Raw genomic sequence first — 17,610 nt, forward strand, 5'->3', positions numbered from 1 at the left:
ATCATATAGACCGCATCAGCAGCCAAAAAAAAACCTGACAACATCCCAATGGAATATGATATCAGGTCTATGCATGGACCAATCAGGCAGGTAAAGAAACAATTGAAAGGCAATCGCAATCGCCATGGTAGGACACCAGCCTCCAAACCCGTTGTATATACATGATGCACCGCATCCGAGATTTGAAAAAATCCAAAATAAATCTTCAATATTTGCGCAATGCCACACCGAAATGAAATGCCAAAATCTGGATAGGCGAAGACAAGATGAAATGATATGCTGGCGCTTAGATCAAATCGCTCTTTGCTGGTAATGGAATAGGCTCCAAACGCCTTTCAGTGCCTCAATGCGATCATTTGTGTCAAGCAAGTTGTACCAACGAGTACGTTGGAGTTTCAGAACGTGCCATGGCTGGTCTGGGACAGTAGATTCTTCGGAGAAGTCGCTCTCACCGTCGGTGAGGACTTCCAAGTATCGCCGATGAACACGGAGGTGCAAAATGGCAATGTGATGGTTGATGGCCGAGATCATGTAAATCTACAAAAAAATCAGTTGGGTGCCACACAGTAGGAGAGAGTCACGTTTCACATACATCATCGAATGGATTATCTGCAGCCTTTCCAATCTGCATATACCGCATGCGCTTATCCCAGAGACTAGGACCCGGCTGGATCATCTGCCACTTCTCAACACTGGAAAGCTTACGCATGGCACTCGGCCGGCGCGCAAGGGAAGTCACAAACGGATGCTCCAATTTATGTCTTTTGCGCGCACCGTCGTCCTCCAGGGTCGACATCGAAGGCTTATCCTCCCCAGTACCACCGAGAAGTGAGTCGGGAATAGGGATTCCGTGAATACCAGGTCCATTCATAAGATCCTCCAAGATCCCATCACTAGTGGCCCCGCCAAACCGCGGCCTGGTAGTCCACCACTTGCCCTCTCCGGGTCGAATCTCGATCCCACCCTCACGAGCGCGCTCCTGCGCAGCTAGCAGCATGCCACCCACTTCCCGAAACAGGTCACATACCTCCCCCATACCCGCTCCAGGGGCATCGGTTTCGTTCCGGAAACCAGTTTCGGGACGACACTGCGCGATGAGAACGGGCCCCTCTAGGATCCCGTTTCTTGCGACTTGCCGGTCTCGCGGAGACCGCGCCGACTGCAGCGACTGCCGGACTGGGAAAAGTAGGTTCTTGACCGTAAGTCGGGGCGGGAGGGTCGGGATGTTGACCTGGCACCCGAATGGCCAGGCCGCCATCTCGATGAACGCTCTGACGGTCTCATCACGCACGTCTTCGGGCATCTCACTGCCGGAACCACTGCGGCGGCCTGTATACATTTTCAAGGTGGGGTGAGGCGGCTTTTCACGATCGGCACTGCCGACCGGTGGCGCTTGATCCACGTCCATCGCAGCCGCTTCTGTTACGTCGGGCAGATTATCGATCTGCATCTGATCTGCTTTAGCTGTGACCTCGGCCTCGGACGGCGGCGTGCGCTGTGGTGTTGCCGGGCGTTCAAAGTAGTTGTCCAGACTTGTATCCCAATATTGTGCCATGCGCTCCAGTGCTGTCCAGAACTTGCGTGTTTGCGTGACGCGGACCCGATCGCGGCCCTCGCGGAGGGGTAGTCGGGCGACCTCTCTAAAGACATCGTCATCGTCTAGCAATAGCTCTGCTTGTAGTACATCGAAGCGATCCTTTGTCGGATATGGGAGTCCATTGCTCATCAATGGGCGGAGCTCGTCCTCTCCGGCGGGAACTTCCGGTGTTGATGGATCCCAGGGTAGAGGCGGGGGCTGTGGCTGGGTCTCGGGGAACATTTGACGAATGTCGACATCGTGGTCGACTTTGAGATTCAAGGCGGCGAATCTTTCTAGGCAGATATCCTGGGGCCGCTTAATGGAGGCCAGGAGATCGGATAGGTCATGCAGGGTTGAATCGGCGGGGTGGGGGACTACATCGGGAAGTCGGTAGACGGGGAAGTCCAGCGGGGTTGGCTGTGATGGAGCTTCGCGTTCTTCTTCCGGTGGTGTGCTAACTGAGGCCAGGCCTGCATATTGTAAATTTCACCGATTAGTTTTCAAGTATACAGACGGGGGGGATCTCTTTCGTTGTAGCTCTGACGGAGGGGGAAGCTTACCCAGCCCAGGACCCCAGCCAAACATAATGGAGAAGAGGGAATGGAGTACAATAGAACCTCTCACATGCTCTGGGGGTTACCAGAACTAAATCAGAGTCAAATAAATTCAATATTTTCAGATCCCCAGGATCAGGAAAACAAACCCGAGTATGGTGAACTCTTGTAATGAAGGGGAAGTGGATTTGGGGATTTGGAACTTTTGAAAGTGGGGAACAAACACCTTACCTGGACAAGTGATTTACACGTCAATTTGATGTCGATCTTTGTTTATATGATGCGTCTGATAATGATCTACTGGTGTCTATACTGTCCACTAGGTAATATAAGATCAAGTTGTCTTATTGCAGATTTGATTTATGGATACTACTAGTAGTAAGTTCCCAAGTAACGTGGTGGTTTGGCATTATGTATGGATGACATAAACATGCCCCGGTCGGGATGACTAATCACCACATTTCCCCTTCAAATCGAGACTTTTTGCAACTTCAACTTCACGATTTGTACTATGAAATACTCATAATTAAGAAGAAAAAACCCCTGTTCCTCTTTCCAAAAGTTCAATGTACTGGTCCATTTCTGAAAAAAAGTCAAACCTGTCATCTGTTTCGCCCCATTCTTCACACCACGAGACGCTGTTCTGCAGGGTATCACATTTCCACGGGGTAATGACCGGCCCCTATGTGATTGGCCGAGCGATGCTAAGCGCTGGTCGCTCTCACACAATTTAGTAGCGCCAGCATAAACTTGAAACGGGAAGAACCACCCCCTGGTCACAGAGGGGAAAATCCAAAGACTTGAGAGGATGAAAGAAGCCTCGAGTATTAAAGAAGCCGGGTGACCGGGATCTGGTGCAAATATGCTCCTGTTTTTTATCTTTTCCTTTTGGTCCCTCCAGTTAAGCTTCGCCGCCTTAGTACTGGAGGCGTTAATTCCACAAAAGGGTGGAAAGAAGAACAAAGACACTATAAACCATCTCGACATTGAGTTGGCGGTGCGAGTGTCAATAGGAATATGGCATCTTTGTGTAATCGCCACACCCCCCAAAAGTGGTGGTCCTCTTAAATCATGTTTCTTTCTCAACCTCTTTCTTAACCTTCGCTTTCACTTCGTCTCCTTCTTCCCTTCCCATGCTATGCGAACAAAGACTGCCCCGATCTGTACCCCACAATCCCGCACGGACACGACTACCGCACCCTGCTATTTCGGCCTGTACTATTAGTCGACATGATGAATATTTCTTTGTCTGACTCTTCGTATGTGGTGAGTGTGGCAGGGGTGCGAAAGAAAGACCGCGCAGATTTGGTGGAGGACGTGATGATCACATCGATTCTCTTTGAGACAGTTCACCCCACCTTGATCATCACTGAAGCTGTCACCGTTGCCGACAGACCAACAGTAGTAGCCCCAGACACGTCTTCTCTACAAACTCCTAAGCCGGAGATAGTTCATACCCAGGATCCCATCGCCAAGACTGAGACAAACAGCGAGACTACTACCCACTCGGCTGTTGATTCGTCAGCTACTCAATCATCAACATCATCAGAAAGTTCGGCAGCTCCGACTACCTTGAGCTCGGCGTCGTTGCAGCCGCATGGGCCTTTCCATACGTCTAAAGTCTCGGTCTTTTCTACGATTTCTGATACCCAAACCAGCATTGGGGACTCAACTTTGGTCACCAGTCCTTCAAGCTCAGAGAACCCATCAACCACCTGGCCAAGCAGCCCAGTTCTCTCGACAAGCTCTACCTTGGAAACCATGACATCAGTCATTACCATGTCATCCTCCCAAAGCGTTTCCCCCTCCTCAAGCGTTTCCCCCTCCTCCACGACCTTAGCAAACGTAGTTGCAGGGTCGAACAACTCTAACAACGAGTCGTCGACCGCAGAAACAAAAACCGGCAACCAAAAGTTAAGCGTCATTGTCGGCGGGAGTGTCGGCGCCGCAACATTTGCCCTCGTTCTTGGCATCTTGGCTCTTTGCCTCATCCGTCGCAGAAGACGAGCTAGCCCCCATCGTCGCCAAAACAGCAGACAGGGACTGCTCCCAGGCAGAACCTCCACAAGCTCTTCTTTCCTCGGCCACACCCGTGAAATCTCCCAGCCGTACTTTTTCGACAAAGATGGCAGCGCCTGTATCCCATCGGCCCCCGTGTTTCCCGTTCGTCGCAACTTCTCATTCCCGATTTACCATCCCGAACCCGCTCCAGCCTTCGGCGCGTCAGTTCAAACTCAGCCCCCCTACCTGGAGAAGGTGTATCTGCAGGGTGAAGCACACGAAGTCTTTGTGAAGGACCGGCCTTTAGACCCCGGGTTCAGCCCAGTCTCGCCAATCATTGAGGTCTATCCTCCGTCTCGTTCAGTCTCAAACTACTCCCGGCCCTCGGGCCATGGTGATCCAGGATATCTCGACTACAGCTTTGATTCGTACCCCAATTCTTGCCGCACTAGTACTTATCGGCTCGGCGAGAGCACCTTGACTCTGCCCCATGCGTCTAGCCAGACCGTGTGCTCTGTCGGCACGGCCAAGACACGAGATAGCGTTCGCAGTGATCCATTTGATCTTGAGGCGCCTCCGAGTGTTCGTCACAATAGCTCCCCTGATCCATCCCTTAAAGCGCGATGGAGCTTTGGGTTCTAAGCCCAGTCGCACCGGGCGATTCCCGTCGCGGGGAGACACCCTCCACAAAGCGACGAAAGGACTCGACACCGACGACTCATCGCCGATATGGCTTTTCACGTGCCAGCATTTGCCTGGATGGCAAAATACGTCCTGTCTCATTCTCTTGAGCCTTACCTTTTTTTTTTCTTAGCTTTCCTTGATGTTTCTTTAGTTTTTTTCTGCTTCACGATTTTCTTTTCTACAATACCCATCTTTCAGGTGCATACTTACGGGAGTACGGATTGGAATCTCCATAGGAATCGGCGTTACATTTTTTTACTTTTTTAGGTCTGGAGTCAATCTGGGTTTGGGGTTTGAGAAAATCGAGCGAGCATTCCAATTTTTTTCTTTTTAAGTTTGGTCTTTTTCCTTTTGATCCTTCGTCGTCATCGTTCACGTTGTGCCTCCCCAGGACCTTGCATCATTAATTTATAGTAGAACTCGAAAGAGAACTGTTTAGTAGCAGATAGAGTACATAGTACATACTAAGTAGTACTATTGTAAGTCCGCCAGTCGGGACTAGCAAAAATAAATAAACTCTCATAGATTATTTTTTTGGGCATCCATTGATGAATAGGCATCAGTACAAGCAAGTTTCTAGGCTTTCAAACATTTTCAAATGTTCCAATGTACTAGTAGTTCAATTTCAAATGTTAAAGTCCATCTATGGATGCAATTCGATCCGTCGACTTCTACTCATCTCCTCCCATTTAGCGTGTTTCAAGTATAAACAGCAGATCAAATCTAGATCATATTTATGAACCTAACTCAAAAATAGACTCATCCAAAGTACAGAAACCTGGAATTCCAACCAATTGACCACAATATACAAGCACAACAATAAAAGATGTCTCAATCTGGGTATAAATCGAACGAAGAACCTTGAAAGAAAAAAAAAAACCGAAAACTAAATATTCGTGGCATCAACAGTATTGCACTGAAACGACCCCCAAGGCGAAACCTTGATCGTATCATCTGCAAAATTAGTACAGCCAGGCGCCTTAGTAAACCCCGACGCAGAACTATAACCCTGCGCCGTACCATCTGTATTCGTGCAATTTGATGAAGGATATACAGTGCAAATCGCGTTCGTAAAGTACCACGATGCGGGCGTTGTCATCGTCCCCGCGTCACAATCTGTTGAATCGCTGCCCCCGTTCGTAAACCAGCGGCACCAAGTTCCTGACTCGGTGAACACGGATGAAAGGCCACCGTGGAGGTCGAGGCATGCGCTTTCCTTGCCATTGTTTGATCCGGAGAGAAGGTAGTAGTCACCTTCGCAGCCTTCTTCGCTGTACATTGCTATTTGCCAGGGCTCGTAGGATGATGTCGAGGCGGGTGAGGTTGAGGTTGAGGTGGACGTTTGCTTGGTGGTGGCGGTTGTTGTTGTGTCTTTGTGGGTTGTTGTTTCTGAGAGCGCGGAGGTGGAGGAGGTGTGGGTTGTGGAGGATGTTGTGGTTTCGACTTTGGAGGTCGTTGACGTTGTGGTTGTAGGCTTTGTCCAAGAGAGTCTTGTGATTTCGACCACAGATGTGGTTGAGCTCGCGGTTGTTTCTTTTTCTGAGAGCGTGCTTGTTGTCTTGGTTGAGGTAGCTATGAGCTTGGTAGACGTGGTTGAAGTAGAAGTAGAATGGACTGTCGTCTTGGCCTTGGTCGAGGTAGCTGTGGATTTTGTCGAGGTAGTCTTCACAGCAACGGTCGTTGCAGCAGTTGTACCGGTGGGACAGCTCGACTTGGAATCTACAGTATTGTAGCATAACCCCACTGTCAGGTTGCACTAAAAGAGCGTGTCAGATTTCGCAATAGATACCCAAACCAAAACTCTAGGTCATACCTTGCAACCCGTTGCCAAGCACGGATTCAGATCGTCAAGAGTCGACATGTTACTTGGACGGACGGTACCAGGCACTTGTGGTCCACAGATAGCATCCGGAAGAGCCGCTGGCATAGGTGGAGATCCCTCACTCAAGCAAATGAAGGATCCTTGCTTCAGATCATCACAGCCATTCCAGGCATATGTGGCATTGTTGTATACCTCAACGTCATCGACCGTAATTTCATACCCATCGGCGATACGTGAACAGGTGTCATCAGCCTGCAGGGTGTAAATGTAACAGAGACCATCGCTTCCTTTTGAGGGTGGAAGTTCGAGGGTCCCAGATGAGCAGCAAACAGGCTTCCCCACTGTTGGATTCGAACAGGAAGTTGAGTTGGTGTTATAGTCGGCGAGCTCGGCAGTCGTGATGCCACATTTCGCAGCTAGCGTAGCACATGTGTCACCAGACGTGACAAGAATTGATGAGCAGGCAGCTTCGCGCTTCTGGAGTTCCAATTGTCAGCGATTATTCCCTGTAATGAAAGGTGCATAGTGCTCGATGAGTGTACTAACGTGAATTTCGGCAGCGGCTGTACCTGATATCAAAAATAGCCCGCATAAAGCGAGTATGCTGTGAGGAAGCGGCATTCTCATTTTGATTCCTTGAATTGACAGCACAAAAGAAATTGAACTCGACTATAGTGGGAGGGTGCTCCCTTTTGTTTTCGGCCTTGAAAGGGAAATTCAACATATTACCCAATTAGGAAGTCAGTGATTCTGTTCATTGATGTGGGGGCGAAACCATATGAAACGTTGTAGATGCTAATTTAAGAAAAATTGTCAATATGAAAGCGGGGTCACAACTATGATCAAGGATAAGCCCTTTATTTCAAAAATATAGGGGTGCATTCATAGGGCTGTTAACAAAGAATACATGAGGGTCGATCCGAACGCGCTTAGAAGCTGGCAAGCATTTCTTTTATGTAGCAATTTTCGGATTCAATGAATTAAAGACGACGAGGAAAATAATTTCTTTGAATGTTCAAGTATTTGACATACGAATCTTCCGGTTAGTCTTTCAATGTTCCTGCATTTGCACTTGGTCCAGATGTCAGGTGTAATCCCTGCTGCAATCCATGCGGCTCTGTCTTTGAAGTGGCTCGATAAGTGTCATTTGTACTATGTGGCGAATCATATCAAATACTGAAAGAAAATGTTGCATTGAAGATATCAATATGAGCCGCATCATATAGGGTCGGTTTATTGTACTTTCTTCGCCAAATTCCGAGTACCTATAATAGTATGTAGTGGATTTCCAGTCCCAGCTCTTGGCTTTCCCCTTCCAGATTAGCTCTCTCCTTGCCTCTTTTTGCTCACTGTGTAGAATTGACCCCACCACTGTAATCCTATTCGGAGAAGACTACGTTCGATAACAAAGGAGAGACAGACCAAATATGGAGACCACAGGGAAGCAGTACTGGCTATGGAATGCGGCAAAGGAAGGAAGGAAGGAAAAGAGGAGAGGAGAGGAAGCACACATGCAGATAAATACACAACATTGAAAGGAACTAATGTATGATAATAAGGGGGAACATTGAAAGCACATGCCCCTAAGGAAAGACACTCTTACAGCACTGCTGAACAAATCCTCAGATAATGGCAATCAATAAAGCGAACCACTCAAAGTATGAGTGTAGGATTTCCCATTATGAAAGTTGCTAGGGGCTTGGCGATTCTTCCTTACTCTTATATAATTAAATAGATATAGAAGAGAGCCCACACCCCCATAATTGATACTGTGCTTCCAATCTTTCAGAGCCGATGGGAACTCCACTTGCTCCAAGTCAACAATCATGACAGTTCCGATATCACACAGAAGAAAATTATCCAGTCGCTGGTCTAAATACTTTGCACCGTGCGAATGTAGGGCCTCCATGGCCTTCTCAAGCTGAGGTCGAAGCTGCTCCGTAGATATGGCCGATATATCACGAGCAACATCAAGCAGAGTTTTCCCAGTTACTTCGGAAAGGATAATAACAGGACAGTCGTCAAAAGTCCCTTGAATAACAAATCCTTGTAGGCTCTTCAATTTCTCGTAAGCTTTGATCTCTTGTTGGAACTCATCTTCCCAGCCATTCTTTCTTTTCTTAAGAATGATAACACTCGGAAGATATTGTAAATCCTGGTGTTTTTCAAATATTAGGCGATACACTCCCCGAGATGGATGTAGCTGCTTGACAATTTCTGCCGGAATGGAGATGCTATCGAAGTATAATGATTTCTACTTAACACATGTAAGCGACAAGACGTAGCTTTTAGTTCATAGCCACGGACCTGAGATTTTGTTTCCTCCAAAAAGGGGTCCATGGCAAACTTTCAAATGTTGAAAGCTGGAGAAGATAAAGAGTTGAAATTAATAACATTTGAAGGGATAAATCGTTCTTTCAAATGTTTACGGTCGCGGCTGAATGACTCAGCTGACCATTAACAGTCAACTAATATCCTCGTGCTGTGTGGGTTATTCAGGCAGGATTGTTTTTGATATCAAATTCCAGGAAGCCCCTGCTGCACTATGCATATAGAGCTCCAGACTACCAGACTACCGCTTCCTTCTCCTTCTTCCTCGAGATATGAGGTTTAAATAATATTGGCCGTGAAGAGGTAATTACAAATTCCACAGGTAGCATTTGAAAGGACGATCACTCCTGGTAGACTTAATATTGATCCAAATCACGACACACGGAATAGATTTGACCTAAAATTCAGGTGCCAATTACTTTGGCAAATTCAACAACCAAAAATTAGTAAAATCGTCAAGAATGAATGATCGTGAGACCATTTCCCCAGAGCCGTTTATATATGGTCCACTCCAGCCCCACATCGGATCCCCACTTGCCACTAGCGCACTGATCCCCCGCTTTTACGTACGCGTCAGATCAAGGCAGGAATCGCTCAGAGAGGGCAAAAATGGCCGAGAAAGAGGGAAGAGAGAGATGGTCATACTGTGGATCTTCAAGGATTCGCTGCTATTTTTCTCTGTTTAACTGGGCGTTCAGCTCTGGACGATCTGCACAGTATATTGACGTAAAAGTCACGTAACGTCACGTTATCTCCTACAAGATAAATGCAATAGCCCGAAAGATGCAACAGATAAAAGAAAGGGGGGGGGGAGATTAGTGCAAATTGTGATAGTCTACTGGAAATTCAACTCATCACGTTGGCTATCGATAGTATCGTGTTGGAGGGGGTTTGTGGGCCGGAAGTAAGACAAAAAAGGAAAGCCCCCGAGGGGGCGTAGAGCCTGAACAAGGATCAGGACCAGGGGGAGAAGTCAATCTAATTCCATTTCTCCGGAGATTTCACCAGGAACCTCAGGGCATCTTGCATGAGTAAATAGCTTTCTTTGTTATCTATGGATTTAGAGAGCTTTGGTTAAACTGTAAATAGTAAGACTGGTCGACTGTCCTAATTGTAACCCGAGCTTGCATATCTCCTGCAGCACCGTGCAGGTCCGGCGTGCGACCGAAAAGCCCAACGAGCCCTGTAAGCCAGGTTCTTCCCTCATCGCTTCCCATCTATTGGCCCGTCTGCTGCGATGATCCCTTGATCGAGGCCGAGGTTCCTGCAAGCGAAATGTACCTGGCTCATGAAAGAGGAGAGAAAGAGGGTCCAAGCTGACGCCTCATACCAACAAACAGGCTTGATTTTCCAAATGTTCACAAGACAGCTTAACTTTGTTGGAGATACCGAGGGCCTGGCGCAGAGGCTGTGTGGTTTTGATGGTTCTGTCCAATGCGAGAGTTTCCGTATTCTACTTCCCCGCATGAGAATCGCAGATCCTGACTTTTCAAAGTTCCCCGTGGGGTACTAACCGGCCGGCCAATGATGCAATGTGCAATACCAAAAATGCAAAATCATGCAGAGAAACACGTTGATAAGAATCCCTTGCAGATTAGGCTTTTGGGCTGTTGATTTATACTCTGGCGCATCTCCCTCATTTGGAGATTTTGTCTTGTCCCTTCCCTTTGCACTCCCGCCCATAGACAATATGCCTATCAGCGAGAAATATGTACTAGGCGCAAACAATCGGGGTCCTTTTCTCACCCCTGGAGATGGAGGTCAGGGGCTTGAGAAATTGGATTCAGCGGGGGGTCTTTCACTGGCCAGAACCCCGACACGATCAGAAAAGCTACGACGCCATTGGAAACGGTTCTGGCTCATCTACTGTACTGCGAATGTTATTTTTCTCGCAATATTTCTTCCAATTTTGTATGTCTCTGTCCTCAAGTCCTCAAAGGGCACAGCTCTCTCCCCTCTCCCCTCTGGTACTGACTCTTATCAAGCTTCCTGGTTATTATCCCAGCGATCGCGCAATTGGTTGTCAACAAGTCCGACCTCATACTTATCAACGCAGTGGTCAATCAACCAAAGCCAGACTCGGTGATGTTGACCTTGGAGACAAAAGTCGACTTGAAGCTTGCAATTCCAGCGCGCATTGAGAATCTTACGCTGAGCTTATTCGAACGCGCGTATGGCGTGGATGATGCATATGCTACTGTGACTATTCCCGGACAAACAATCAAGGGTAATCACAGCATGGGTGTATCGGACCAATTTACAATTCTTCAAAATATGACTGCCTGGGAAGACTTTGTTCACCAAGTCGTCTTTCAAGAGGAAACCTCTTTGGCACTTTCGGGTCAGACCAACGCCTATCTGGGGGTTCTCAAGTCTCATGTTCACTTGAACAAAAACATTGTGACACCAAGTAAGTCAATCATTTTTTTTTTGCTTTTTTCTTGTTCGCTCTCTCCTTGATTGCTTCAACTTCCCTTAGTGAACCCTTTATTGCGAGTTTTTCTTGGTTCGTGCGACACGAAGAGAACAAAGCATTTCCTAATGAAAATCAATAGCGTTAAACCAGTTTAGTGGTTTCGGAATCTCCGATGCCACCCTCGTTCTCCCCGCCGAATCCGACGGAACAAACCTGATTGGCAATGCGACCCTCCCCAACCCTTCGGTCATTAGTCTCGAAGTCGGCACACTTACAATGGACGTCAAAGCTGGAGATTTGGTCATTGGCAATGCGACTCTGACAGACGTTACCCTCGTACCGGGTGACAATACCTTCCCCTTGCGCGGTATCCTCGACATTTCCACGGTGATCAAGAACTTGGCCACCGTGCTCAAGGCCGAGGCGTCTGCTATCAAGAGTGGCAATCTAAGCATCAATGCCGTGGCCACTTCGGTCGTATGGAATGGTACTCTGGTACCCTATTATACGGATATCCTGAAAGAACTCACTCTGACGACAGAGATCGGATTGGGTGCCGTTTTGAAGAATACTATCGCCTATCTCAAGTCGGAAGGGAATCTCACAGACGTACTCAAGAACCTTACTGGTGATCTGAATTTGTCGTCCCTAGAGTCTCGGTCATTGGACGAGAAAAAGCGAGGTCCTGTTGATCTCTCTGGGTTCATGCGGTCGAATTTACATGTCAAAGACATGTTTAAGGATATTGATCCAGAGGAGGGAGATTTGCTTATGAACTCGTTAGCTTCTATATACCCCTAGGTTTGATGATTGAGCCTCTCTTTATGGGAAGCGAGGAACATAATAATGCGCTACGAATTGTTTTGTTAATTATTAACTTTACCAAATGAAAAAAAATTTATTTAAAAAACATTTGAACATGATATTTTGCAAGAAAAACAAAAAGTAAATTGCTCACATCCAGATTTGAACTGAAGACCTCGGCATTACTAGTGCCGCGCTCTACCAACTGAGCTATGCGAGCTGCTTATGTCATGGCACATCCGGATCGTTACATATTCGGATTTGCAAAAATGAGGCATCAACAAATTTTAAATATTCCATGTTCAAGTAAATCCTCTGGAACCAGCCAAGATTATTGCAGCCGTCGCAGTGGCCACTCCATCATCATCGCCACGGCAATAACTTCAGCAGCACAGAAGCCTAACATCATAGCCAGTTGTCTTTTAAATCCCTCCCCAAACGCAGCTTGAACCAACAATTGATCGGCCGAAGAAAGAGTCTTAACCAATGAGACATCTTTGAGTATACGAGAAAGCGTCTCGGCTGAGATTTCCGTCGCCAGCCGACTTTTCGCCGTGGTATTTAGAATGTTCGTTGCGATTGAAGTTCCAAGCGCACCACCTAAGATACGCATTTGTGTAACACCCCCCATGCCGACCGCTGTCAAGATATATATGCATTAGCGTTGTCCATTGACAAGCTTTCATGGTTCAAGCCAAGGTTGGAACGACAGAGAACAAGAAATGACCAAAGGAGACTCACCTAAAACGCGTCGGTCTACTATGGCTGGCACAGTCATGATGAGCGAAGTGAGACTGAAGCCAGCGCCCATTCCAACAAGGACTTGATATCCGTATATGCGGGCAGGAATATGTGTGGTGACCGGCACCGAGTATAGCAGCCCCGTTCCTAGGATTTGCAGTATGCTTGCGAATAATACTTGTGGAATGACTGGGACGCGACCTTTGGCTAAGAACATGCCCGCCAGTCCGGACGAGACGCCAATGCCCAATGTGAATGGTAAGACACCTACACCCGAATCGAACGCGGACTTGCCATTGATACTTATAAAGCGAAGAGGCAGTTCGATGACAAAAGTGACGAAAGGAATACCGGATAGAAAGGCTTGGCTTTATCGAGTAAATATGTCAGTACTGTTTCTTGAAGGCGAATCCCTCGAAGGGCGAATCAAAAACTCACAGATACATTCCCATCAGCACCCTGTTCTTCACGAACTGCCAAGGAAAGACGGGCTCCCGCGGAGACTTGGAGTAATCCATATACCATTGCCAAGTGATAAAAGCGATGAATATGACGCCTGCTAATACCAAGCAGGTAAGAGCCAACGCGGAGTTCCAGGCATAATCAGTACCCGCTTCCTCTATAGCAACGACAAGCAAGACACAAGTAGTCAACAACATAAAGAAGCCCGGATAGTCGACGCGGTTACGAATATTGAAGTCCTTCTTGAAGAAACCAAATAAGTTCGGAGAAGCCATTGCGGCACGGTCGGGAAAGCCAGCCGGCATGGTGATAAGGATCAAAGCTAGTGCGATAGCCCCGACAGGTAAATTGATCCAGAAGATCCAGCGCCAGGTGGTACCGTCCGTGATCGCACCGCCGAGTAATGGACCTAGCAAAAAGCTGAGCGCAATCGCAATAGACACGAATCCATTATATGCGCCGTATTTCTGTGGCTCGACCATCTCCACTACAATGATCGGAACCATGCTGAAGATACCAGCACCTCCGACACCTTGGAAGGCACGACACACGATACTAAGGGAGGAGATGGTTAGTGATAGCTCACTGTGTACAATTGACAACTCTTCATGATGGTCCATGGATAATATCAGATGGTAGAAGTGTGCCACTCACAGCTGAATTGGTGTTTTAGCTCCACCGCATGCTGCGGAGAAAGCAAGGAAAAATACAATAGCACCGCTTAGCATCAACTTGCGACCTAGGAAGTCACTCAATTTGGCCCATATAATAAGAAAACCTGGGAATTAGGTGGTCAGTAAGACGGGACTATGGCGGCAGTGAATACTAGGCTCAAAAAAGATTTACTGAAATATGTTGCCAAGTAGCTGGACACAATCCAGCTACTCTGATCAAATGCATTGAGATCGTTTGATATCGCCGTTACTGAAGTACTGACGATGGTCATGTCGAGGGCAGACAAAAAAACACAGAGACAAAGTCTGAGGCGACATATTAGCTTATCTTTCAGTCGTTTCCCAAGTATGATGGTTTCAAAGGCCGACACAAACCCGAATGTTAAGCCCCCAAGTCTCCGTCCTGCCAGCAGTGGAGAAGGTGGAGATTGGACATTATCCACGTCTTCATCGCTGCTACTTACTTCCTTCTCTTGCAAAGATCCTTCTTTTTGATCATCTGCGGTCGTGTGAGTGTCCTGAACATTTTCAGAAGGGCTTTGAATGTCCGCCATTCTTTTGTCAATGTTAAAAGGAGAAAAGAGAAAAGAAAAAGAGAAGAAAAAAATGTGGGAAGTCTTTGAATGGGGCGCCCTTCTTCAGTCAGTTGTAGCGATGTACTACTGCGGGGTGTGTAAGGCTCTAGACAACTAACCCTGCACGGGGTTGCCGGAGGCTGAATTCTTATAGGATAAGAAAAGTCCAAAGATTCCCCGTGAGCCTAGTCTTTGTCTACTATCTTTTCGTCATGATTTCTATATGGACTCGATAATACTGTGCGGTCAAAGGATCGAGAGTAAATAATTAAAACATGAGCTGCCAGTGAGAAGTGGACAAAATACGGCCAGCCTGGCCGTTCGGTGCGTCGCATATCGTAACCTTCTTAACAGGGCAATCCAGATGCTGTAGGCACCTGAGTGGATAAGCCAAGAGACCAGTCAGAACGAAATCGAATCAAGCGGGAAGATCATCATTTCTGGCCAGTGCTCCGTACTTAGCGTTGTCTTGCAGTGTTTAGCGTGGAGAAGAATAAGCAAACACAAATGATCCTGAAGGGATACGGAGTTATCCGTCCGTCAAAAGTATGAGCTTAACCTAAAATAGAGTCTCAAGCACTTCACACTTGACACTTCTGCTTTCTCCGTACTAATATCCAATCAAAACTGCCCAAGATTATGGCGCTCTTGTAAATTAAAGTCCAGACCACTTTCCGGCAAAGTAAAATTATGGGGCTCATTGTCATTTGGCTAGAGTCATCCTATCCCGAACTTCATACCTCATGCGGACACAAAGACGGCATTGTACTACTTCCGTACATGTACGCGCTGAGAGGGGGGGGTTGTTGGGGGCTAGAAATTAGCGTGACTACATTAGCCTAAGCGATCCAATTGGAACACACTGCATCAATTGACCCCTGCTGTCCACGTAACATCTGACCAGTGCTAGAGCGAGTTCTTACTCAAATACCATGTAGTACACTACTAAGCGTCCTGTGGGACTTTCCACATGATAGTCAAAGATAACAAAGAAACGTGTGCCTCGTGTGCCTCGGACTGGATTGTTGAAGGCCCGCGGCCCCGCACTGCGGACGATCCCGTCAGGGACTAAACCCATTTATTCCCCATTTATTCCCCATTGGTTCCTTTACCCGTTATATTTAACCAAATGCATGTCGTGACTCGTATTCCTCTTAAAACTTCCCCATCTTTTCAATCCCTTCGCCTTGTGAAACCCGACGCAATGGGCTTCCCTTTTCATGTCACCGAACACGTCATTGACGCCCAATATATTCGAGATAATGCTCGCGCCACAGCGACCGCAAATGCCCCCTTGAAGCTGTGCATTAAGCAATATACACCTCTCGATAATACTAACCCCCAGCCCGGTGACGTGACCTTTATCGCCGCTCATGGCATTGGATTCCCCAAGGTATGTTTGCGAATTTCCACCAACTTAAAATTTCACAACTGATTCAGGGATAGGAATTATACGAGCCTCTTTGGGAGGGTCTGCTAGCTCGGTCCAAACAAGATGGGTTCCGCATCCGCGCGATCTGGATAGCCGACGCGGTGAATCAAGGGGCCAGCGGCATTGTCAATGAGCATATTCTCGGCAACGACAGTGAGTGAAGCGCAGAGAGATCCGGCGAAATAAATGGCAGTATACCAATAAGTTCCAGACACTTGGTCCGATAACAGCCGCGATGTCCTTCATATGATATCCCATTTCCGCACCGAGATGCCGCAGCCAATAATGGGTGTTGCCCATAGCGCGGGTGCAGTGTCACTGTCAGTCCAGCTCTTAATAATCTCAAAATTCCATGAATTCCCACTAACAAGCCTGACATCTTCAGTACCTTTGCCGCCCTTTTCCACCCGAGACTCTTCGCTTCTCTCCTCCTCGTCGAGCCCTTTATCTCCGACAGACCGCATGAGGGTGGCGGGGCCGAAATAATTACAATGGCGACTTTAAAGCGCGACACCTGGCCTTCGCGCGAAGCCGCAGCCAAAGAGAGTCGCAAATTCCTCCGTGTCTGGGATCCGCGCGTATTCCAGCGTTGGACGGAATTCGGGTACCGCGAATTGCCCACTGCGATCTATCCGTCGGCACCCGCCACCCCCGGCGCTGTCACACTGACCACCACGAAACACCAAGAAATCATGTCGCTCACATACATCAATCAACGGGAAAACATTATAGTTCATGTTCCCGGAGAAAACCGCGACGAGAACGAGGCCAAGCAAAGATCTCCGGTCCCCGAGAGACAGGTTTACCGGACTGAGCCTATGATTGCCTTTAAAATGCTACCATATCTTGCACCACCAACCCTTTGGATCAGCGGGTCCCGGAGCCCGCTTTACACAACTGGTATCCATGAGGAGGCGGCGAAGATCACTGGAAAAGGATTCCAAGGCAATGTTGGGGTGGCGTCTGGTGTTGTCAACCATGTTGTAATTGAAAAGGGTAACCATACGCTTCCATTGGAGAAGATCGACGCCACGGCAGCGGCGATGGGGCCTTGGATTCAGCGGGAGGTGCAACGTTGGAAGCAGAATGAAGCTCAGACATCGCAAGAATGGGGGCCTCTTTCTTCAAAAGAAAAATCTACCATTCCTTTGGAGTGGATGGAAACGTTGAAGATTGCCAAAGCCAATCTTTAAAATCCGAAATGCGGTTCTGGAGATATAACAGCTTGCGGATTTGATTGGATAGAAATTAAACATACCAGTCTGTATGGTTTTGCTGATCGATGACTTATCCTTCTAGAAGTTCCTTCCTCAATGGTAAATCTCGAGCCCCAGACCGTAGTAGATTATATCAATGTGAACCACACGGGTGCCTGAGTCTCATCGATACTTCATTGAATTGATCGATAACCCTGCACAGATGATAAGTTCATGTGGGACCCCCATTTGAAGGGCGGATCTACACCTACTTTGAACAGATGCGCATTGACCTCCCTCAGACCGGACCGCTTGCCCGCACCTTAGGACTTGGAGGCT

At 47.7% G+C, this 17,610-nt stretch overlaps 6 protein-coding genes across 6 annotated transcripts; 3 read left to right on the forward strand and 3 right to left on the reverse strand.

Moving 5' to 3' along the window:
• Nucleotides 1-291: 291 nt before the first annotated feature.
• On the reverse strand, nt 292-2,164 carry N7466_009311 (uncharacterized protein; the record flags this gene model as incomplete). The annotated part of the gene is made up of 3 exons (XM_057168700.1): nt 292-537; nt 593-2,049; nt 2,140-2,164. The coding sequence occupies 3 exons, from the start codon at nt 2,162-2,164 to the stop codon at nt 292-294; spliced, it is 1,728 nt and encodes a 575-aa protein (XP_057017406.1).
• Nucleotides 2,165-3,366: 1,202 nt separating this feature from the next.
• On the forward strand, nt 3,367-4,776 carry N7466_009312 (uncharacterized protein; the record flags this gene model as incomplete). Its single annotated transcript, XM_057168701.1, has 1 exon — nt 3,367-4,776. One exon carries the CDS (start codon nt 3,367-3,369, stop codon nt 4,774-4,776), a length of 1,410 nt encoding a protein of 469 aa, XP_057017407.1.
• Nucleotides 4,777-5,704: 928 nt separating this feature from the next.
• On the reverse strand, nt 5,705-7,267 carry N7466_009313 (LysM peptidoglycan-binding domain-containing protein; the record flags this gene model as incomplete). The annotated part of the gene is made up of 3 exons (XM_057168702.1): nt 5,705-6,574; nt 6,632-7,117; nt 7,187-7,267. 3 exons carry the CDS (start codon nt 7,265-7,267, stop codon nt 5,705-5,707), a joined length of 1,437 nt encoding a protein of 478 aa, XP_057017408.1.
• A 3,394-nt stretch (nt 7,268-10,661) lies between these two features.
• Nucleotides 10,662-12,188, forward strand: N7466_009314 (DUF3712 domain-containing protein; the record flags this gene model as incomplete). Its single annotated transcript, XM_057168703.1, has 3 exons — nt 10,662-10,882; nt 10,957-11,381; nt 11,527-12,188. 3 exons carry the CDS (start codon nt 10,662-10,664, stop codon nt 12,186-12,188), a joined length of 1,308 nt encoding a protein of 435 aa, XP_057017409.1.
• A 334-nt stretch (nt 12,189-12,522) lies between these two features.
• Nucleotides 12,523-14,014, reverse strand: N7466_009315 (uncharacterized protein; the record flags this gene model as incomplete). Its single annotated transcript, XM_057168704.1, has 3 exons — nt 12,523-12,830; nt 12,933-13,300; nt 13,371-14,014. 3 exons carry the CDS (start codon nt 14,012-14,014, stop codon nt 12,523-12,525), a joined length of 1,320 nt encoding a protein of 439 aa, XP_057017410.1.
• A 1,833-nt stretch (nt 14,015-15,847) lies between these two features.
• On the forward strand, nt 15,848-17,268 carry N7466_009316 (alpha/beta hydrolase; the record flags this gene model as incomplete). Its single annotated transcript, XM_057168705.1, has 4 exons — nt 15,848-16,036; nt 16,090-16,228; nt 16,287-16,395; nt 16,461-17,268. The coding sequence occupies 4 exons, from the start codon at nt 15,848-15,850 to the stop codon at nt 17,266-17,268; spliced, it is 1,245 nt and encodes a 414-aa protein (XP_057017411.1).
• Between the last annotated feature and the right edge of the window lie 342 nt (nt 17,269-17,610).

Source organism: Penicillium verhagenii (assembly GCF_028828195.1).
Source record: "Penicillium verhagenii strain IBT 33310 chromosome Unknown utg000009l_segment0_segment0, whole genome shotgun sequence".
NCBI lineage: Eukaryota > Fungi > Ascomycota > Eurotiomycetes > Eurotiales > Aspergillaceae > Penicillium > Penicillium verhagenii.